We start from the raw sequence: 24,159 nt of genomic DNA on the forward strand, positions 1-24,159 counted from the left end.
AAAGAGAACTTTGTTATGAGGACTTTGCCGGTTACATTTGTTACAAATTAGATATAAATTGTTTAAAACAAGGAATAATAAGTTACTTTGACTGTTGGGTGCGATCTGGAAGGAAACTGAGTTACTATAATCCCTCTAGAGGGGCTGTGGGACACTACAAGTATTGCTGGCATGGAATTTGAATTGGACTTTTTATCTCCTGGGAAACTGCAGAAATGGAACACTATTTTGTCTACAGAGGTCTCTACACTAAAGGAGACAATAGATTTATCTATTGAAGAATGGAAGGGACTTGACGTAAAGTTTTGTTCCTGAATAACAAAGCCTCTGTAGGGGATTTAGAAGCTTTTGGAATTGGAACATTTTTGCAGGAGAGCAGGAGAAGAGACTAGAGGAAAGTGAGGAGACAGAATAATAAGAACAACATGAACAACAAGAATTGGACAAAGCTGGAAGTGGGAACATTTGGGACATCCAGATTTGAAAGGTCTAAAGAAACAAAATTGGAGTTTTTACTCTTAAATACAGAGATCTGGATGGAAAAAATGGACCTTTTTGAGATAGAGTTTTTCCAAGATTGGATGCTCGAAACTAAAGATGATCAAAAAGACGGCAAAGACTATTAAAAAGACGGCAAAGTGGACTTGTGAAGGATTTCGGTCTAGATGTGGGATCTCCAGGATGACAACAGGCATTGATGGACATTGGGGAACACAACCGGGAAAGGGGGGAGGGAAATTTGGAATCCAAAGGGTGTTAAATTATATTTTATTCCTTTTTCTATTTTCTTTTATTTTAATCTGTTCTGCATATTAAAGAGGGGAACTCATGGAAGGGAGCGGGGTCGATTGATGGAAAAACATTCTTAACATTGGGTTAATTATAATAAGTTTAAAATTTGGGGTAAGAACTTGCTGAATCTATTTGAAGGAATTGGAATACAAGAGGGGGTGGGGAAGTCCTGGAAAGATGCTAATGAAAATAAGGTTATAAAATGGATGTTTTATTTCTTTTCTTTTATCTGTTATATTTGAAAATGTTCAATAAATATTATTTTTTTAAAAAAGAATTTAATTCGTTCTTGAGGTCCGTTCTTAACCTGAAACTGTTCTTAACCTGAGGTACCACTTTAGCTAATGGGGCCTCCCCTTGCCTCTGCGCAATTTCTGTTCTCATCCTGAAGCAAAGTTCTTAATCTGAGGTACTACTTCTGGGTTAGTGGAGTCTGTAACCTGAAGTGTCTGTAACCCGATGTACCACTGTATTTCATTTTATAAGCATTTGCACAAAATAAAACAATAAAACTAAAACGCAACAGTACTATGTAATGCAATAAAGTTCTAGAAAGGTAAAAAGCATAGCATCACACTTTCAAAATATTATAAGAGTCAGGGAAAGTCTGCTGGAACAGACAAATCTTCAATTGCTTGAAGTGTTCTCATGTTTAGTGTCTCCTGAACTGCAAGTTTAGTGTGGATGTTTTCAGTGGGTATCTTTCAGGGTTCTTAATCACACAGGGAGATTCCACGCACAGAAAGGGTTCCCTGCTATATCAATGTTTTTCATTTGGTGAGTAATGCCTGAATAAGAATAACTGAGAATGTTGCTGGTCTGATACAAAAGGCAAATCATAGGGTGAAGGTTTATTAGGTATAATGTGACTAGGTAGTTCATTGAGGATGAACATCAAAACAAAGTGTGGAAAAATTTGGGAGCTCCGGCAACTTTGCCATTTAGTTGATGCAAACATCTATGCATTGTGGGTTGTAGCAAACAAATTAATTGCACATGTGGAAGGTCTTTCATTTGTACAATGGAAATCCCCATCCATTGCCTTCCCTATCACCCCTCACCTGAAATGTGCTCTTTAGGCTTGGGGAAAACCCCATTGCAGATTTGAGATGGTGTGGGTGACGCACAGGAGGAAGAGGAATGAGAAGTACCATTGATGAGTGGAATTTGTTCCATCAGTGCAATGACTTCTTTCTACAGCCCCGTGTGTTCATAATATTTAAGAATGCTGCTTCAATGTTATCACCTTAACTTTGTCCTTGTGAGAACATATTGCTTTCTTTCTCCTCCCCTCCTCCTCCTCCTCCTCCTCCTTCTTCTTCTTCTTCTCTCTCTCTCTCTATCTCTATCTCAATATCTCAATATTTCTTTATTAGAAACTCTGGACACTTTGGAGAAATGGGTGACGGAAATTTTCTCACAGATCCCAAATAAGTAAGAAATTTTGTTGTTGTTCTTTATCCTAAAACTGTTGATGGCTTGCAAAATCTGATACTTTGTGACATATCAATGACATATCAATTAGAAATATAAAAGAGAAAGAATACGGTCAAATATTACTATGCATTCCTAAGATATAATTGTAAGGTGAAGTTTATGTGTAGCGTTGTTGTTTTTTACCAGTTTTATCCTCTTTATCATAGACCTTTACTTTACCAGATCTGTTTTTGTTGAATTCTGCCAAGCCAGGGAAGAGAATCAAAGAATTATATTAAGGGGAAGAGAACTAGATATTTGAGAAATAGATGGAAGTACTAGTAAAAGGTACTGATCCTTGACTTCCTTTTAATTAGAGATACAATAGAGCAAGGACAAACATTAGATTGGAAATGCTGGGTCTTCCACCAAACTTGTAATCAGTGTCAAGGAAATAAATTCCGTTCTGAGAACCCACTAAAGCAAAGGCTCAGATGTAGTCACAGCATCCCATGAAAATAATGTGTAATTAACTATGCAGTCTTAGTTCAATGCAAACCTGTGCATATCTACTCAGAAGCAAATAACATTGAATTCAATAGGATTTAGTCCCTTGTAAGTGTCTGTTGGGTTGCCACCTAAATATATAAATATTTGGAGGAGAGAACTGAGAGCAGGAATCAGTGGGAATTGCAATTTATTTATTTATTTATTGTTTCTTTATTGTTTTTAAGTGGATTACCCAAACCAACTTTTGGTCATCTGCCACAGCCATTTGACACACCTGCATTTCACAAGCTTTACAAAGGTAATTAGTCTCAACCCAAAAAAATTTATCGTTGGGAAATCTCAAGGGATATTACTTACCAAACTGAGGACCCATCTACACTGTTCAGTTAAAACATTTAAAATGTGTTGTAAAAATGTGACACCAGAAGGCAATGTAGAGCAGCAATCCATTGTCAATGGAAAATTGCATCAGAGCTACATTGCTTTTTAAAAAAAACCTTTACTGTCCCAGGATGGGTTACAACTACAGCTAAAAAAACAAGAAAAGTGTAAAAATAATTTAAAACAGGTCTCTATATTTTTTATAAAAAAAACAATACAAACATTTAAAACAATTACATATGGTTTTAAATAGTTCAAATATAGATGCAATGTGGGGTTAATATCTCTACTGACAAGACATATTGGAAGAAGAAGTTCTCCACTCAAAGTCCACCTCAGCCACAAGGTCACAGTGTGACCTTAAGGCAAGCTACTATCTTAGCTTCAGCTGTCTCTAATATGTCTCTCCTGTTTTGGTTTCTTCAGCCACAGCAGGCTCTGTAACTCTCCAGTGCCAGTGTGGTCTAGTGGTTAAGAGCGATAGACTCGTAATCTGGTGAACTGGGTTCGATTCACTGCTCCTCCACATGCAGCTGCTGGGTGACCTTGGGCTAGTCACACTTCTTTTAAGTCTCTCAGCCTCACTCACCTCACAGAGTGTTTGTTGTGGGGGAAGAAGGGAAAGGAGAATGTGAGCCGCTTTGAGACTCCTTTGGGTAGTGATAAAGTGGGATATCAAATCCAAACTCTTCTTCTTCTTCTCCAGTTGTTTGACTATGCCCCTGAAGGTGCACTCTTCCATTGCCTCCTGAGACAAACGGATGCCAACTTTTGGTGTTTTTTTACATGGCCTTATAACCTTTGGAAGTAATATGTGTGCATGTTTATTCCTCTCACCACCTCTTTCGTTTCCCTTGCCCGTTTTCTCAATGTCTGCTGCAAGAATAACCACCCATGTGAATGTTTGAAATTGACTCATTTCTCCTGCCTCAGTTGTTCCAGTGAAAGAAATACATTCTCTGAGCATCTCTTGGAGTCTTCCCCCACAAGAAAAGAATTATCGGTAAGAGATCATTTTAAACCTACTTCCATTTATACAACGCAGTAGTCAGACTGAGTCCAAACCAAAGGCCAGGCAGAACAGCTCTGTCTTGCAGGCCCTGCAGAAAGATGTCAAGTCCCGCAGGGCCCAGTCTCTTGTGACAGAGCATTCCACCAAGTTGTGGGCAGTACTGAAAAGACCCTGGCCCTGGTTGAGACCAACCTAACCACCTTGTGACTTGGGACCTCCAAAATGTTGTCATTTGTGGACCTTAAGGTCCTCCGCGGGGCATACCAGGAGAGGCAGTCCCGTAGGTACGTTGGTCCTAGGCCGCATAGAGCTTTAAAGGTCAAAACCAGCACCTTAAACCTGTCCCTGTACTCCACCGGGCCACCTGGTTCTGTATCATCTCACTGGCAGGCAGTAGCTCTTCAGGATTTCAGACAGGAATCTCTCCCCACCCTAAGTGGAAATGCCAAGGATTGAACCTAAGACTTTCTGCATGCAAAGCAGATGCTCTACCATTGAGCTATGGTCCTTCCCTTTATTGTCTATGAAGCTATTCAGCATATAACCATGCAATCCAGTTTGCCAGAATTGCCCAAAGTGTTCCTCAGTGCATAGCTGACAAGTCCATTTTGGCAAAACCATGGAGTTCAAACCCACCAAGTCCCTAGTTCCATGATCTGCTGTGCAAAAGAAAAAGGGGAAAGGATCAAATAACTCTTGGGTAGTAGTGTCGCAGTGCAACGCCGAGGTTCAGTACAACATTATTAAAAGTTGAAGAATGGATTGGTTAAGTTAAAGACAGATGATTAAAGAAGAGGAGACAAGTGTTGGAGTTAGGAGTTTAGGGGCAAATGTCAAACTTATTTAACTTATTTAATGTTTCCCCCAATCTTTGTAGGACTAAGCCTCTTCATTACCTCTCCTGGCTGGTGGGACATGAAGGCAATGGCAGTGTGCTCTCGCTTCTGAGGAAAAAGTATGTCTTGAAGATTTTGCTTTGTCAAGTTTGCACTGAAATGGGGTAATCTTATGTTGCGTGATGAAACAGCTAAACATGTCAAATTACCGGTATCCCTTTTGAATATTGAGAGGCAGTAAGGTGACTTACAGGTTCTGAGACACTTTGAGCTGTTTTGAGTATGCATAAATCACCTCTTCTCTGCTTTATTTGCTTTTAAACTTTCATCAGTTTTTAGGTTGTATTTTTGTTTTAATGGGTATTGAATTTGAATAGATATTGGTTTTTATATTGGATTCATAATGGATGTTGCATCCAGCTCTGTCACTGAAACCACAGCTCAGTTTGATGACAAAGAGGGTCTTTTTTCCAGCTTTGGTCAGCAAGACAGCTACAGCTGTTCCTTGATCAGGGTAGCTTGACCACAGTTGTCCAAGGATTTGGTAATCTCATGGTTGGAGTATTGCAATGTTCTCTGAGTGGGGCTACCCTTGAGGTAGATCTGGAGTCTGAAGCTGGTACAGAACACAATTACTAGGTTGCTTGTGGGGGCAAACTACCGCCAGCATATATTTCCTGCATTGCAGGGGGGTTGGACTGTATGGACCTCGGGTCCCTTCCAACTCTACACTTCTATGATATCTTGCTTGTGGGATTTGACTAGCTGCCAGTTTGCTGCAGGGGCAAGTTTGAGGTTTTGGTACTAACATAAAAGGCCCAGAACCAGGTTACTTGAGACACTGTTTTAGCCCTTATATACCCAGTAGGTCACTGCAGTCTGCAAGAGAGCTTCTGCTGAACAGGGCAGAGATTTCAGTGTGGTTGCCCCATGGCTTGCAGTGTAGCTGCCCCTCTTCTGTGGAATAGCATTCATGTCAAGATACCACAGGCACAGACTTTCTGCATTTTCCGGAAGCAACTGAAGATAGTTTGGTTCTGACAAGCCTCTCTTGGTTGATTAATGAATCTCTGCCATGGATGTCTATTTATTTTGCTGTTGCTTTTTAAAACATAAATGCTTTTTGTGCTTTTGCCTATTTGCTTTTGTTTTTGCTGTTGCTATTTTTTATTGTACACCACCTTGAGATAGGTAGAATGTGATTACGAACAATAATGTACAATAATAGCTTAGGGGTTGTTGTTTTTTTACTTATCAAACAGTTTAGAAATGCTTTTAAATAAAATAGTAATCATCTCAAGTTACCCACCTTACTGCTTGGGTTGATTTCCTGATTCTACAAATGATTATGTCTTTGTTAAAAATCACAAAGTCATTCTAGATCAATGCATTGCAAATCATGTTTATCAAATGACAAAGTTTTCTAGTAGGACGGGCTGCTGTGTGTGTGTGTGTGTGTGTGAGAGAGAGAGAGAGAGAGAGAGGGAGAGAGGGAGAGAATTGCAAATAAATTTGCATTTTGCACCTATAAGTACCTTTTTTGAGGATATTCAAGGTCATGGAAGATCACTTACCCTTTTATGTTATTTTTGAAGTGGCACACATTTCTAAAAGCAAAGCATCCTTAATTCCACCTCTCTTCCCAGTTCATTGTAACAGTAATGAACTCAAAGGTAAGATGCTTTAAAATGCAATGTGGTTCATCTGCATAATCATGGTTTAAATTTTGCAATAGATTTTGGGCTCTTGCATTATTTGGAGGAAATGGTGAGACAGGATTTGAACAAAACTCTACTTACTCCATCTTCAGCATCTCTGTGACTTTGACTGATGAAGGTTTTGAACATTTTTATGAGGTAAATTTCCCTTGTTATTTATTTACTTTTATTATTTACAAAACATGATGCAGCCCTGAAACAGACAGGCATCAGTACAAACAGACAGTACTATCAGTACAAAGGACAGAGGCCTGTAGCCAGCTAACTTTTCCCCAGAGTAGTTCCATAGAAATGAATGGAACCTAAATTAATATGACTAACTTGAATATGATTATTAAGGGGGGGGTTACAGAGTATAGTAAAAACAATAATTATGAAAATATAATTTGTAGATATTAAATATATATTGAGCATATAATAGATTTTGAGCCATTGCCACTGCTGCCCTGGAAAGTGTAGACAATACTGAGTTGGATTAGGCCAATGGTCTGACTTGATATAAGTTTGCTTCCTATGTTCTCATGTGAACAGCTGTTTGCACCAGGCTAATCCACACTTCCATTTGCCCCACTGCTTTCTCCCAGGAAAACCTGTTGTTTAGCGCCGCTGAATCAGCTTTTCTGCAGGTTGCTGTTTGTTCTGATTTATCGCTAAAGAGTAGGTTTTCCTGGGGAAAGCAGCAGGGCAAAGGCAAAATCGCTTGGACCTGTGCCTAAAAAGCATGAGGTAAGTGGGAAACTGCTTGGACTCATGCTTTCTAGGCACAAGACATGCGAAAGTGTGGCCCAGCCCTTCTTCACTGCAGATGACCTTGTTATGGCATTGATGTTCAAAGACAGGGCCAGGGGCACATTCCTGCTGCCCAGTCGTCATTTGATGCCCCCTTCATGCAAGGAATGCCCAAAGTAGGATAGTAAAGTATCATAGATTAGGTCTTTCGTTACAGTGCTGCCTTACATTTAAATGTACTGGAAAACGTGGACCTTCTGCTAAATTCTGTGAAACATTTTCTTGTAGGTAAGGGTAACCAGATGATGAACCATTTTCTTTTTCTGTCTTCAGGTTATTCATATTATATTCCAGTACTTGAAGATGTTGAGAAAGCATGGACCTGTAGAAAGGTGATTTTTTAAAAAGAAGTGCTAGAACCAAAGAAAGCTACTAGACACATTATACTAATCAGCAAAACTTACTAGGCTTATGAAATAAGGGGACAATAGTTACTCTGTTTCTGATGAGCAACAAATACTTATTATCCAATATATAATACGCTGAAGACAACTCAGAAAACCATTATTAATAACAATACAACCACACAAAATCACTCTGGGTCAATCCACTCTGGGCCTGTTGCTTCATATGCAAAATATTATACATTTGAAAATAAATATTTGCATAACCTCCTAGACCAATATATAGGTGAATGCAATTTTTCTTAGATTTTATCAGGGGTTCACTGCTGCTACAATCAGTATGAATACGTTTCTTGTAATATGAACGGAATTGGGCTACCTCCCTGATTTTGCTCTGGGTGCTGTCTGATTTCAAATCAGACTGAAGAAATCTTAGCCAACTTCTGCACTGTTTGCATTCTTGGTCGAACCAAGTTTGATTCTTCCAGGTTAAAATCGCACAGGGAGGTTTCGTGAGTGAAGGAAGCAAGTAGGCTAGAATTTGCTGGAAAGTTGAGAAATGATTCACATTCATTGTTAACAGCTGAGCTTTCAAGGCTAGGATCTCAGGGGAATTTAGGAGGACTTTTATGTCTTGCTCCAGATAGGTATCCCACTTCTTACGTCCGGGGGCTAAGATCAGTGGGTCCTGGAGGTGGAGTGAGCTGGGAAGCCCCAGCTGTGTGTGGAGGAAGGAGATGGCGATTGGAAGGTGGTCACTTTCGGTTCTATTAAACACATTGAAACAATATGCCTTATCATTAAGTGCCAAGGAGGACCAGATGTAGTCTATAACGCTTGCCCCTCTCGATCCTAGAAAAGTATAGAATCCCCCGGACCAGTCTTTGGGTGTGCCATGCAAGCTGTGCAGCCCGCAGTTTATAGTAAACTCCAGTAGTATGATGCTACTCTGACTGGGTAGTGTGTCCTAGACCTGGACCTGTTTTAATTCTTTCATTACCTTTTTAACCTAATGTGCCGAGCCTATTTGGGGGCCATTATATGCTTTATAAACATCCGCATTCTAGATTCCCGGCCCCGGCAACTAAATCTTTACATTATTGTCTTAGGGTAATTTAAATGTCATAACCCCAGTAATATCGCTTTGAATTTTGTTTGGTTGCTTGTCTATAGCATTTTTGTTTTATCCTGCTATGGCTGTATGCTAATGCAATAAAGGTTTGATTGATTGATTGATTGATTGATTGAGTATGAATAGGTCCTTTGTATATACAACTGAAAAAAGCTTAAACGTTTGTATGTATGGAAATTGCATGCATGTAGAATCTGTTCAGATAGTAGACTTGAACATATATAGATCAGGGGGGACACAATTTCATCCTCCAATATGCATCCAGTCTTTGCAAACAGATAATTGCAGCAGTTTTTAACCAATGTGGTCCGGTAGTCCCATTTCAACAGTATGAATAGTTAATGCAGACAAAACACCTTCTGCATGATATCTTACCTAGAAATTCAGTTTGACTATTTTCTTGAGAGTTAAGGATTAATATGGACTCAACTTGTTCCCTCACAGAATATGGAAAGACATTCAGAAGATTGAAGGCAATGAATTTTGCTTTCAGGAGCAGGTATTATCTATTCAATTTTCCAGTATTTTCTTGTGTCTATACTAATATTTTCAATATGTGACTAGTTTTGCATACTGGTGTTCACACATCCCAAACCTCTCCTGTTTCAGGGACTGCTCTCTAAGAGAAATCCTAACATTGTGATGATTTCCAAATCATATTTTGCTCATTTCCCAGGTTGATCCACTTGAGTATGTAGAAAATATTTCTGAATATATGCACATATTTCAAAAGGAGGACTTTCTGATAGGAGACCAGCTACTGATTGAATATAATGCTGAAGTAAGTAATCTCCATCTGTCTTTAGGAGGAAAGCTGTTATGTAGAAGCCACTTTGAAATTCCCTCATAGGATTAAAAAATGTGTTGGTAACTAGAACATTTCCAGACCTTTTTCCCAGTGGAGAAATACTTGTTATCAAACGTTTGAATTGTGTACTTCCCTGCCCAGAAGTTAGGAATGACTAGTTGAAAACAAACTGATACGTTCTATTATGTTTATAGGTCATTGCTGATGCCCTTAACCATCTCATCCCTCAAAAGGCAAACTTCGTTTTATTTTCTCCTTACCATGGGGGGAAATGTCCCTTGAAGGAGAAATGGTTTGGGACACAATACAGCGCAACAGGTAAAACAATGTAAAGTTTCTGTGATTTAAAACATGCCTCTGAAGCTTTTCGAGCTAAGGATTTTCACAACAAGAACATGATGTAGCTCAGCAAAAGAGCATCTGCTTTTTGTATGCAGAAGCTTTCTGGTTCACTCCCTGCTGTTCCAGGTTGAACTGTGAACATCTCCTGTCTGAAACCCTGGAGAGCAGCTTTCAGTCAGCATGGACAATACTGAACTAGATGAGCAATGCTCTGGCTCAGTATAAGTAGTTGTATTAGGTGGTAGCGCTGCTCTGGTTCGCCAGAAGCAGCTTAGTCATGCTGGCCACATGACCCAGAAGCTCCCTCGGCCAATGAAGCGAGATGAGCGCCGCAACCCCAGAGTCGGTCATGACTGGACCTCATGGTCAGGGGTCCCCTTACCTTTACCTTTATTATTACCTTCAGCACCAGAGATCAGATGCCTCAGAATACCAGTTCCTGGGGTGTCATGAGTACTATTCTACTCATGTCCTGCTTGTGAGCTTCCCATAATAATCTGGTTGGCCACTGTAACAACAGAATGTTGGACAAGACAAGCCTTTGATCTGATTCGATAGGTTTCTTCTCATGTTCTTTTAGGTGCCTAAAGCTTGTGTCGGCTTGCAGAATTACGCCAGTCTGAATTTAGGCCCAGTGTTGATTCAGTGCAGCGTCCTGGCTGTTGAACCTGGTTAACACTTGGCTTGGATGTCCCTCCAACTTACATTTTGTGATAGCAGAATAATGCCATTTTATGTCATATCCACAGAAATCGATGCATACTGGAGCACATTGTGGGACACTGATTTCATGCTGCATCCAGATTTACACCTACCGGAAGAAAATCAATTTATAGGTAAGCAGTACAAGAAGAGGATCCTGTTCCAACTGCACATCCTGCCTGAAGACAGTCTTGCAATTGCCTGGGTTGAGAACAAGCTTTCCATTAATACTGTTGTACGCAGAGGACTCTTTCCAGACCTTACCCTGAGTACATTTTGGTTGACGTGTCAGTACACTGTCACCTACTCCTGTGTTTTCAGCCATGTTCATCCAGTCATTAGTTGTAGCCTCAGTAATGGACTTGTATGGACTTCCATGGACCAGTCACAGCTGAAAGAACTCATATCACCAAAGGTCTGTTCAAACACAATACATTTCAAATTCAGACCTTTGGCTAAGGGTCATTGAGTGCATGCTTGGAGGAGCAGTTGTTGTGGCAATGCAGAGCTGCCCTCCAGCATTGCTGCAGGATGGTGGTGATGTTGGCGCTGCAAGGATGCTCCATCAGAGTCATTCAGAAGTCTCCTTGCTTGAAGATTGTCCTCCACAGGTTGGAGAATAATGAGAACAGTGACAGGAGGTGGAACTGACACGGTGGTTCTCACTGCCTCCCTCATGTCTTTGTTTAACTTCCAATGATCATGAACAAAAGCACAAAAGCCAGATACTTATTGTTACAAGTGTGGATCAGTGCTTTATGTCTCTGAACATCTTCAAAGGCAGGTGTAACAAGCACATATGCAGCAGTAACATAAGAAACTACCTTTATATCCAAGTGTTATGGATGAATGGTGTTCACATTTAGCAATCTGTTATTGTATCTCCCATGCTAGCTACAGATTTCACTGTGAAGAAATCAACCGAGCACAAAACAGAATATCCACACAAAATATTGGATACCAAACAAGGTTGTCTGTGGTACAAGAAAGACAATAAATTTAGTGTCCCGAAAGGTAAAACTCAGTATATTGCATTTATAAAATGGGTACAACCGAGGCATGTGGTGCACACACATTTACAAGTTTAGGAGAGGACTAGCTAAATATCGCTAGAAAACTTTGAATTTGTTTACTGTTAAATGCAATCAGCACTCTGGAGAGTTCTTATCATTCAAAGATTGTTACCAATGTACCCTTTGGGGAAACTGACAAGAAAGGGGTTTAAAAGGAGTGCTTCACAAGAAGCTAACAAAAAGTGAAGCTGAATTTGGTGTCTGTCCTCCTGCACAGTTGATGTGAGGTTGACTTGAGGATACACTTGCTAGTTGAACCAGGTCCAGCATACAGCTAACATGGCACATGAGGGTTCAGTTCTGGGGATCCACTTGTAAACACAAAAATGCATAAATCCAGGAACTGCCCCCCACCTGCAAGATGGAGGTCTGCTTGCCCAGCTTTGGGAAGGAAACAGGAGGACTCAAGAGCCCTCACACCACTTCCTCAAAGCTAGGTAAGCTCCAATTGCAGCTTTGCGTGGTGGGGAGAGGGAAGGGATAAAGAAATTGCGAGGAGAATCTCCTATTTGTAGTTATCGCTTCCACTCACAGAGTTTCTGAACTTTGGACCCTTTCAGTAGCCAAACATCTCTGCACCTTTCATAGTGATAGAGTAGCCCTCAGAACTGGCCCCTCCTTCATTCCTAAGGTAGCGTCCTGCTTTCACATGCAACCGGAATTGGTATTTCCTACCTTTTGTCCAAATCCCTCTCACTCTCTAGAGAAAGCTCTGCACTCCCTTGATGTCTGGCTGGACCTGAAGGTCTACATTGCCAGGGCAAAGGAGTTTAGGTGCATGGCCGCCTCCTGTGTCGCCTTTCTCCCTACCCCATTACCCAAATGTGTTGTCATGCACACTGACCAGCTGGAGACTGTCCAGTGGATGTACATTTAGAATAGTGCTAATCACCACTTATTACCAAAACTTGGTGCTGATAGAAATTGTGCCCAAAGACGGCCACTGAAAAACAAAGAGGGTGTCATCAGCCTGCTCACTGGAGCACCAAAATGTGCAGGAATTGCATTTTTTTAAAGTACAACAGCCCAGAGGGGCAGAGGCAAAAAGTCTGAGGACTGTGTATTCCGCCCCCTCCTCCTGACTAAATCTCCTCGTTCATGAAATTTTGATTCTTCTGTTTTTCTCTGTTCCCCTTCTCCCTCCTGCCCAGCATTTATCTGTTTTTATCTGGTGACTCCAGTGATACAACAGTCTGCATTAAAGTAAGTAGTGATATATAATATATTGCATTAATTTAACTGGGAGATAGGAGGACATTTCTATTCAGATTACTTTCCATTTTTCCTAATTTGCTGTTGCCTGGATTGTATAAAGTGGCAAGTCGATATTACGGTGTTCAACGTTTATTTGTCTGCTTTTCTAGACACAGGATGTAGTGGAAAGTATCTGTGGCTTCTGAACATGGCTGGATTTGACCCTTTTGCTTCATAACAGTTTGTAGTTCCTACTATGAGAAGGCATCATCTAGGGAACTCCCATTAGGCTCTCATTTCCACCTCTTACAGTTAACTCTCATTTCACAGCAATGTCCTTAGCCTGAAAAAGTCAAAGACCAAAAATAAAGGAAAATAGAACAAGCCTCATTTGACACTTTCTCCCTATTGTGATGAGTAATGTACAGTAAGAAACTCTGAATACTGGAAAATATATCTAGATGAAATATAGTAATACAATACAATACTACGTGCTTTTTATAATAGTGCTATATTCTAACGTACTATGATTGATAGAGTGAGATTTTTTGAGTTTTATATGTGTGTGTGTGTTTATATTACTACTATTATTATTATTATTATTATTATTAATTGAATTTATATACTGCCCTATATCCGGAAGTCTCAGGACGGTTAATGCATGATTATATTGTATAGTCTTTACATATCTTTTAATAATTAAAAAAGAGCAACCGTCAAATGATGCCTTTTATGAAAATCCACAAAAATTAATTACATCTGCCTTTATATGATTGCTATCTTGATATTACAGTTGGTTCAAGAACATGTAAAGAGGATTTTTCATTGTTTGAAACTTTATCCTTTCTAAGTGTGATAAGACTGTACTAACACCCACTTTCATGTGTAGCATCTGAATTACTTCAGCTCCTTTGAGTCCACAGTTTTAAACATTTCCACTTATTCTTCTCCATCCAGTATGGTGCTTTTTGATACTTTTGTAAGCACACTTTCCCACAACCTTGCTGAACCAGCATATCAAGCAGATGTTGCTCAGATGGAATATAAAATCATAGCCAAAGAACATGGTCTGGTCATTCGAGTGAAAGGCTTTAACCATAAACTACCTGTGAGTAGTCCATATATTTTAGTCAATTTAGTCTGTGTCGGCCCCAGTGAACATGTACATGGTAATGTCATCATCAAATTGGGCAGCTTAAATAAGGTGAAAGAATAAGGAGTCCTTCCTGTAGTCCTTATGGTATCATATCTATTCTATGTCTGAGGTTGAAGAATTATTTGTGATGTTGGTCCAGAGAGCCAGAACAGGGATGTTGTTAGTGTAGCATCTATCCAGCTGTGCTACAGTCTCCCTAACTAAGCTGGTGGGGGTCCTCTTAGATGTGGTGTTGGAGAACCCTTTCATTGTGGTGTTAGGGGACTTCAGTATTCACGTCAAGGCTGCCTCAAATGGGCCAGCTCAGGACTTAAGGGCCTCCATGACAGCCATGGGGCCTTTCTCAGTATATCAGTGGTCCCACACACATGCATGGATGCATTCTCGACCTGGTCTTTGCCACAGAACTGATTGGTAATACTCCACTGATTGGAGGGGGCATCACTGTACATCCATTGCCATTGGCCATCCATTCCCTCATGACATTTGAGCTGAATGTAGCTACTCCACTCTTCAGGATGGCGTACAGCTTTTAGCAATAAAGATTCATTCACTCCACTGTTCAAGGCTGGGAGATCCATTAAGAGGTTCTGCCCTCAGAGATGGATGAGATCTGATGGGTTCCTGAATGATCTGGGGAGTTTCTGTCTGACATGACTGGTCCTTCTGTTGAGGGTTTTGTCTGACTATAGAATGGTGAGATGCGCATAGCCAATGACACAACATGAGGTGTCTGTTAGGTTACAACTGTGTGCCCACTTACCTGAAGACAATCCCCACAGAACTAGCATGTCTTACTTCTGAGTAAACGTTCATGTACCACGTATCTCTTCATTTGGTCAAATTTTCCTTTTTTCTTTGCAGTTGCTCTTTCAACTGATCATTGATCACTTGTCTAACCTCAGTGTCTCGCCTTCAGCTTTCCAGATGATAATTGAACAGCTAAAAAAGACATATTTTAACAATCTCCTCAAAACAGATTCGCTGGCAAAGTGAGTGTCTGCAGGGAGACTACATGGAAAGGCTCAGTGGTAGAAAATCGGCTTTGCTAAAGAAACTTTCACATATAGCCAAGAATAAGTCTAAGATCAGATTGATATGAGCCTTGTGTTGATTTTCCACTTGCAAGAATCAAAATGATTGCCAAACATTAAATGACTGCTCATATCACCATTTTTAAAAGACCCCTCAGCCTCGTGCAGAATCTCATGAGGAGTTGTAAGAAAAAGGAAGGCTCTGGCTACCCTGCCACCCCAAAGATGCAGCCCTGCCAGACACAGGTTCCTATGGCCATCTAACAAAGAAGGGAGTGAGGAAAACAGGTCCTTTAGCCATGGCAATTGGGGGTTGATGGGACTAGGGAGACCAACTATATATGAAGGGCCACAGGTTCCTCATTGCTGTCTTGGGAGTGTGGGGAGGCAACACAGCAAAATTATGTCACCAATCCCTCTTGCATTTGTTATTTTGATATATTTTAATTAGCTGAGGCTGCATTTCCAATTATTCTGAGTGTTGCCATTTTAGGGGTACTAAAAGCCCAAGATGGTGAAAAAATAAACTAACGTACATTTACTGATACATCTTACAGAGATCTTCGACTCTCGATTCTGGAGCATGGCAGGTGGTCTTTAGTAGAAAAATATCAAACTATTAGTAGTGGCATTACCGTAGAAGATCTACAAGCATTTGTGACAGCTTTCAAATCAAAACTGTGGGTAGAGGGACTTGTCCAAGGAAACTTTATGAGCAATGTGAGTATAGAATTGGACAGCTGAAATTTGGGTTCTGCCTGCAATGGAAGCAAACAAAATAGACATAGTTGTTGAATACTAAATATGATTTCCATGAATGCAAAAATGCCTTGTTCCGTTTATATTGTGTACGTATTTGGAAAATAGCCCCATTCATTTCAATAATGTTTGATCTTTTACCCTTATGTCCTAGGAAGCAAAGGACTTTATGAATTATATTGCTGGGTGAGTATCCTGGTTTGATTCTTACTATTAAGAAATATACATAGGGTTCTGAGAGAGGGAAGAGTGATGCATTTGGTCAGGTTTCTTTGTTTTGAACAGCCAGTTTTGAACACCCAGTTTATTATCAAATGAAAACTGCATTTCGATGAGCATTGCTGAATGCTATAAAATGTTTATTAACATTCATCCTTGATTTTCCTCCTAAATTTTTTAAAGAATGAAATACATTGTCATGGTTTGGATGTAACAACAAACCACGTTTTAGCATTACAAAGATGAGCTGCAGTGAACTTCAGGCTCTCAGGCTTCTCCTTCTTCAGTGCAGCCATGAGAAGAAAATTGGAGGGTCCCTCTCCTGTTTTAGATTAACTACATCTAATTGTTACATCTCAAATGTAAGCAATGATTACTCTTAAATATAATTTGTTCAAACAAACCAACTTCTTAAAGTACAAAATGAAATTGGGCTTTTTTCAAAAAACCACAGTGATATTAACCACAGTTTGTCAGGTTTGGATCGCACAGGAAATTGTGATTAATTTTTTAAAAAACAGCCAGTTTTGAACACCCTTCTGGGGGAGCAGAAGTTTCACAGTCATGCTTGAGTCATTCATCCTCAAATCACACAATACTTGCTACTCATTTAATATTGGTCATCCTATTGCACTCTCACACATCTGCCAATACACATGCATTCCTCTTACTAAGAAGTAGCCTCAGACATTTCTACACACATAAGTTGCACTCCACAAACAAACAAACAAACAAACAAACAAACCTTGAACAGGGACACTCTTATTGCCATCCCATCAGGGTTGTGTCTCAATGGTGCTGGTCTCCAAACATCTATGTAACTCTTTGTAGTAGTCAAGCCTAGCTGTTGCCAGAGTATTGGTAATTTATATTTGGTGCAAGTTTGCTGAAGTTCAAGTAACTGTGTCCAGGTCAGGAGGAGATAAAGGTCAGGAGGCAAACACTGGCTATTCATGGGAGCAGTCTACCACTTCAGGGTACACCTAAGGCTAAGTACTGGTGTGCATCGTATAGGTAGAAAGTACAAGTGTGAATATGAACATATCTGTGATGATTACTTCCTTCACAAATATGTTCATATGATGAAGATGAGAAACGGTGACTCCTCTTTCATTTTGCCCCTCTCTCTTTTCAGAAAATTACAGTTTGTTCCTCTCATACACCCATGCCCTATTCAGTTCCGGGTGATAGAACTGCCAAACACTCACATTCTGTGTAAAGTGAAATCCCTTCACGCAGGCGATCCAAACTCTGATGTGACGGTCTACTATCAGGTATTGTAGACTCGGACCTATTACAGTGCATCCTGAGTGCTACTGCTGAGAAGTAAGCTCCACTGAGTTCCATGGGACTTACTCCCTCAGAAACTGTTAAAGGATTGCTGCCTTTATGTTGGGTTTTGTATTCATTGGGGATGGTGGGGAATCCTGACTGGGAAAAGGATCAGAAATTGCTGGTGTTTGCTTATTTGTCCTATGTCCAGAATGGAAACCAGTCCAGCAAATAGGATTGATATTCACTTTCATAATTGATTCCATTTTCTCCCCATTTGCATTATGTTTCCATTACGTTTAAATGCTGCCCCCATCATTTGCATATCTCATTTGGGGCCCTGCCTGAGCTGTGGAGTTCTGAAGTCCAGCCCTACTATTTGCTATTCTAAAACATAGCAGTGCCTAGCTAGACTTTGGGGTGGGGGGAGCAGCATATGGCCACCATGCTAATTTCAGGGATGTGGGAATACAAGGAGAATGGGGTAAGAAAAGATGAGAGAGGGAGTGGCCACTACCAGGATGCAGGCCTGATCCCCACCCACTGATTAGCCCTGAAGAATTAACCCCCACCCTCTGACCTAAACAATTGCTATTTAACGCACATTCTCTTGCCTAAAGGCAAGAAAATTAAAGGAGATGGTTTAGCCAATGAATTTCAACCCTATTCCTTTCAGATCAATATAAGCTGGGGATGACTAGTTGCCCCTCGCATAATTTCAAGAAGTGGGGCTGGCACTGTCAGGCACCTCTGCTCCTTCAAATTCTCACCCCACACCAAATTGTGTCCTAACAGGCATTCATGCCATAGAAAATCCATGGAGAATGTTCCAAGAAAGTAATTGTCAAGCTCTGTTTCTAGGAAACGTGGGTTTCTAGGAAAAGAGGCCCAGATACTAGACTGGAAATTTTCATTGAGGAGAATGTCATGACAAAGAAGCTTCTATGAAAAATAGATTGTCAGCCATGACCAGCTGTCCCCCAGAATGCATTCCAAACCACACAGTTTGTGTGGGACAAAAGTCAAGTTCAGCTAGGTTGACTGGCAACTTTGTGTGACAGGACTTCTTTAGCAAAAATGGGGGGGGGGGTATGGTAAGGCTCCCTAAAGACAGGAAGTTAGAAAACTACTCATATTCTTCACTATTAAGAGACTTGAATGGAGCTCTCAGGTTCATAGAGAAATCACAGACCAGTTAATGACTCTGTTTCATTTTCTCTTTCTCTCTCTCTTGCTTAAGACTGGTGCAAAGAATTTAAAAGACTACTCCCTCACAGAACTGCTTGTGGTAAGCTTTTCTTAATGTGTATCCTCAGGTTTTCAGTGTATCCTTTGAAAAGTGTGAAATAAATGCAAAACAAAAAGGTGTATCATTCATATTGGTCATTGACGGACCTTGCCCACTGCACATTGGAATGCCCATTTTCTTCTTCCCCAGAATGCTGTCCAGTTGCTGATTATGTAAACACAATGTCCAAGGTTCAGGAACAAGCTAATGTAAAGTGCAGTTTGTTCAGTAGGTCTGTTGAATTAGCCTCATGGCAATGGGAGTTTTTGTTTAGTGGCAAGAAAAGAGGGATGTAATGTAAGGGAACCTAGTTGCATCTTATGTGTTCCAGTTCTCCAGAGTCTGGATCATCTCCAGTCCAGGTTTTACACTACCGGTAAGTTCACAAACTCTAGAGACTAGATCTGGAGTCAGTTGCAAAATAATAATAATAATAATAATAATAATAATAATAATAATAATAATAATAATACTGGTATGGCGCTGTGGGTTAAACCACAGAGCCTAGGACTTGCCTGCCGATCATACGGTTGGCGGTTCGAATCCCACAACAAGGTGAGCTCCCGTTGCTCGGTCCCTGCTCCTGCCAACCTAGCAGTTAGAAAGCACGTCAAAGTGCAAGTAGATAAATAGGTACCGCTCCTGCAGAAAGGTAAACGGCGTTTCCGTGCACTGCTCTGGTTCGCCAGAAGCAGCTTAGTCCTGCTGGCCACATGACCTGGAAGCTGTACGCCAGCTCCCTCGGCCAATAAAGTGAGATGAGCGCCGCAACCCCAGAGTCGTTCATGACTGGACCTAAGGGTCAGGGGTCCCTTTACCTTTACCTTTACTTTTCACTTTTCTCATGTTTAATGTGTATTAAGAGTTTGTTCTCAGTGAAGTGGTTTGTTCACCATCTTTTGTGGTTTCGACACCATCCTACATAATACCATGTAGATGTTTGCCACAATAATCCAAGCCCTGATGGGATCCAGGGTACAACAGCTCCCCAGTTGAAGTCTTCCCTCCCTCCCCTTTTCCTTTATTGTACTTCACTGGGCTGCAGCATCATATGGCTGCCAAAAAGTTGGCGTGGCATAAAATATTGTGTGAACTCCTTGATGATGGAATCATTTCTTTTTAAATGCACCCTATTATACTCTCAAATGATGAGTGTCGGCCAAGGTAAGTTTTCAATACCTGGTAACTTTTTAAAAGGGGGTGGGAAGAGTCACACGTGTTGAGGTTTATTGTTTCTTGTATTTTGAATATTTGTTTCTGGGGTCAAAGAAAATATCCCTGCAAATATCATGTTCCATTTTAGATGCATATGGAGGAGCCATGCTTTGACTTCTTGCGAACAAAGAATACCCTGGGGTGAGTTTGCCATCTGAAGAAAGGCTTTGCAGTAAATATCGCTTCATATACAAGAATTTCAGAGTACTTGATTTCTCTGAGTTCTTCCTGCTATTTAATAATAGATAGAAATATGGAATGTGTTTAAGCCAGGGGTCACCAAATTCTGTATTCTTGGAGGCCCCCTCATTCACCAGTCCAGACATGTCATAGGGAAGGGAGAGAGTCAAAAATTCAAAACTCAGAGATGTTCAGGCTCTATAATACAGCTGGTATCCCCTAACCCAGGGATGGTTAATGTGGTATCCAGCACATATTGTTGGACCCTAGCTTCCATCAGCCCCAGGGATAATGGGAGTTGTAGTCCAGCCCCAGGGAGTTGGAGATGACCCTACTATTCTATTATTCCAGCAATAAAGGTTTTACAGATATACACCATGTACGCTTGTAAAGTCACTAATGAAGTGTAAATGAGCTTGCAAAAAAGAAGCCCCAAATAAGAAAATCACCAGTGGCCCTTTCCAAAATGCACATTAGGCAACAGTACAAGAAGACTTGGATGATATTGCATCCAAAAGCTCTGTGAGTAATGTCCTAGTCATTATCAGAGTAAACCCACTGAAATTTAGGGAATAAAGTTACTCTAAATATGAGTAATGCTGGATATCATCTTCCAATGGATGACTCTAAGAGCTAACCCTTTATTACATCTAATTCAAATCTGGTATTAAAGAAATAGTAGTGGCAGGAGGAAGTTAAATAAAGATGCTTCAGGGGCCAACTCCAGCCCATTCTAGGTTTTGTCTGCATGCGAAATTTCTCATGATCCCATTACCAAGAACCAGGGACCAAAACCTTTCAAGTCCTGCCTCTCCAGCTGTTCAGCAATTTCAGTTTTGGTGGAGACACAATGCAAACACAAAATCCCCAAAGCAGTTTAATACATGGTGCCATGCTGTAGTCACAAATGTCACAACTGTTACGGTAAGGCATACAGAATTAGCCCAAAAAAAGTACAACTCACGTAGTTAGAACAAATCTTGAAATGTGCCTTCCATTTAGGCAGCTGGCACATTGAAAGGCAGTAATGAAATCACTGGTTTAAAGCACTAATTCTAATGATGCAATCTGAACCATCTACCAAGTATTGCTTCCATGCACTTTAATTGAGCGTGTGGGAGAACTGGTTTTGATGGATAGCTCCCATATACTAGTTAGTACTTGTTAATGATCAGAATAAAATGACTTGTGCTTGTGGAATGTTATTCTTTTCCTTTGATTTAAGCTACCATGTCTACCCTTCCACAAGAAATACATCTGGGATCCTGGGTTTCTCTGTTACCGTAACAACACAGGCAACCAAATATAAGTAAGTCGCCTATTAATATTTTTTCAAGAGCAGTTAAATTTAATATTATTGTTTCCATCCTAGGGCTCTGAACATTCTAGGGCTCTGCATAGGCCTGCACTTTTCCAAAACAGATATGACATGTTTAGAGTATAAACTGCAGCCAAGGTGCATTGTATGTCCCATAATTCCCCATTAATAATGTTTCTACTGCTCTCTTCCAAAGCGCTTGAGAATCTTAGTGTCTTTTGCAAGATGCATTTGCTTATGTTTACATTATGTGTTTCCTTGTATAAGCTTTTCTACATGAATTGTCTGTGGCCTGGAGGCAGGTACAATTAATCACGCTAAAAACTAAAGGAACAATGAGTTTGGCCAGGATATCTCAAGATTCGGCTGGCTGTGCCTATGCCAAAGAAATGGACAATGTCACAACAAAGTGACATTTGGGTCCGCCATCTTGATTCAAACTGGTGGTGAGCACCCAAACATCAACAACAAACACCACTTCAGGAGTCCTTGTGACAAGCTTGGTGACGATATCTTGAGAGGTTGCCCAACCTATAGAAAACAAACAGGCACACAAACCGTTTTTCAAGGCTGGTAGAATGAAAACATCCTGGCTTGTTTGTTCAGATAGGTGATGGGAACAGTGAAATGGCTGCATGAGGGGACACCAGAAGTTCAGGTGTTATTGGTCCAACACAGCCATTGTGGTTAACGTAAGTCCAATTGCCTTAATAGCACATTGGACTTTAGCCAGATTGGGAGCTGTCTAATAAAGGTAGACTTTATAAGACTATATAGTTCATAAAATCCTTTATTTCATATGTTGCTTTGAAACAAATGTAGAAGAGCTCAGACTTAATGGTGGGGAAATAATAAGAAAATGTTGCCTCCCCTACATTCAGTGGAAGCAACCTTCCATGGCATAGAAGGATCTTGAAAGGCAAAGGCTGAATCTAACCTAAAGGACCCAGTGTTTTTCAAGCAAAAAAGCTAGAAAAACGAAATCCTGGATTCCACACCACAACCCCCCGGCTTGATTGCCTGTCCTGGTCTTATTGCAGCGTGTTAAAAACCAAGTTTCAGTTTCCAAATGTGTACAGCTGTCACCCCCAGAATTTAAAACACCTGTTTCTTCTATGTGCTGTAAATACGATTCTTAGATTTTAAAGTCTCAATTGAGTAGCTGTCATAATTAATCAATTAGCTGAACCAAGATCACCAGCCATCACTGTTGCTTTCTTTTTTTTTTTATGAAGCTCTTGCTTGTGAAAATATGCTCATTGCTGGTAATATAAAGAACCTGAGAATGTTTATATTCAGGCAGTGCATTTGAGATGAATCTTCAAGCAACAAATGAGTTCCCTATTGTTTGCCTGAGAGAAACTGTTATCTTAATTAACCAGCTGTAAAAGATTACCTTTGTTGAATGCAATACATTCCACATAAGTGCTACTATTATTTTTCATTTGAGGCCTGTCAGATTCAGTCTCCCCAGGCTTAGCAGGTGCATGATATACCAAAAGCTTCAGGACACTCTGGTTTCTTGTTGGTCCCTTTGCTTCCTTTTTGGGATGCTTGCTGCGGAATTCAATCTTTGTGAATTCCTATGTGAAATTTTATTTCCTCTAACAAAATGCATGCACCGCTTCCTAAAACAAAGGACCATACAGAAACTTCAGTTATTGAGTGGTATATAAATAACTTAATTAAATAAAGACACGTTACATTTTTAAAAAAGCCATTAATATAAAAACAATGTTACCGACTAAAAAACTACATGTTAATATGGCATGCAAAAATTATGCACTTACGGAAAAGAAAATGTTACTAGCGGGCATGGAAAACATACAGTGAAGACAGTTAATTGCCTGCTATCAATGGGAAGGGAGTTCCCAAGAGTGGCACCTGCCATGCCCTCAATTTGTTGCAGAATGTACATATATCATGTGGCACGTGTAAAAGTGCCAGTTATGCAAATCTAAGAGGTCATGTGGGCACATAAGGGGTTAGGTCAATAACAACTAAACTTCTTCTTGATGCCCTTGATAACTTTTAGCACTGAATTTGTTGATAAAAAAATAGAAGAGTTCTTTGTGCACTTTGAAGAAAAACTCCGGAAATTAACTGAAGATGAGTTCTCTGCTCAGGTAAGACTTGTGGCTTGTTTTACGTTGTGCATTGCATCCAGACTGGTTTAGGCACCTGAGCATTTATCTTGGACATCTTGTGGGACATCTTCAAGAGAAAATAAGGCAAAGGAGTAAACCCTACGCAAATCTGGAGTGGAGTCCCTAAGAGAGTTGGATGGCACCTTGTACACCTCCTTCCGGCAACTCCTGCAGCCAAGCTGGTGCCAGACGTATTGCTCTGATTTCCTTTGACCACATAAGTGAGGCCAAGGTGGGAGATTGTCGTCTGGGCAGCCCAGGACCTCTAAACACACACTGCCCAGGCTTGCACTCTAGGGGGGTCACTTTGGTGCTGCTAACATAGCAGTTTGACTTCACCCTCGGAGGCATACTCCATTGTCTCTCAAGACAGATGGATGCCAGCAACCAACAAAGGATCATATACACTACACTTGTCCCTTGCCTTGAATTATGGATCCAAGAGGTTGTCTGCTTGTCCTGTGCTTTCTATTCCTGGGTCCGAGCTGTTTTCCATTTCCCCACCACTTTCCCTTGGAAAGC

General features: G+C 40.5%; 1 protein-coding gene across 2 annotated transcripts in view; it reads left to right on the top strand.

Annotated features, from left to right (window-relative positions):
• LOC309348605 (nardilysin-like) overlaps positions 1-24,159 on the top strand; it is a 44,935-nt gene that overhangs the window by 13,383 nt on the left and 7,393 nt on the right. For both annotated transcript variants that reach the window (XR_014159488.1, XM_081874070.1), the window contains exons 8-28: positions 2,169-2,226; positions 2,943-3,016; positions 4,033-4,102; positions 4,989-5,066; positions 6,683-6,803; positions 7,728-7,786; positions 9,375-9,429; positions 9,607-9,711; positions 9,933-10,056; positions 10,830-10,916; positions 11,677-11,796; positions 13,007-13,058; positions 14,007-14,157; positions 15,070-15,197; positions 15,797-15,959; positions 16,153-16,184; positions 17,353-17,491; positions 18,730-18,777; positions 20,081-20,133; positions 21,398-21,481; positions 23,526-23,616. Coding sequence is in view for 1 of the 2 variants with exons in the window: in XM_081874070.1 (XP_081730196.1) it covers positions 2,169-2,226; positions 2,943-3,016; positions 4,033-4,102; positions 4,989-5,066; positions 6,683-6,803; positions 7,728-7,786; positions 9,375-9,429; positions 9,607-9,711; positions 9,933-10,056; positions 10,830-10,916; positions 11,677-11,796; positions 13,007-13,058; positions 14,007-14,157; positions 15,070-15,197; positions 15,797-15,959; positions 16,153-16,184; positions 17,353-17,491; positions 18,730-18,777; positions 20,081-20,133; positions 21,398-21,481; positions 23,526-23,616 (1,892 nt within the window). In the remaining variant the exon portion in view is untranslated. The remainder of the gene's footprint in view (positions 1-2,168; positions 2,227-2,942; positions 3,017-4,032; positions 4,103-4,988; positions 5,067-6,682; positions 6,804-7,727; positions 7,787-9,374; positions 9,430-9,606; positions 9,712-9,932; positions 10,057-10,829; positions 10,917-11,676; positions 11,797-13,006; positions 13,059-14,006; positions 14,158-15,069; positions 15,198-15,796; positions 15,960-16,152; positions 16,185-17,352; positions 17,492-18,729; positions 18,778-20,080; positions 20,134-21,397; positions 21,482-23,525; positions 23,617-24,159) is intronic.

The sequence above is a fragment of the Podarcis erhardii genome, assembly GCF_964252035.2.
Source record: "Podarcis erhardii genome assembly, chromosome: 8".
In the NCBI taxonomy this organism is placed as follows: domain Eukaryota; kingdom Metazoa; phylum Chordata; class Lepidosauria; order Squamata; family Lacertidae; genus Podarcis; species Podarcis erhardii.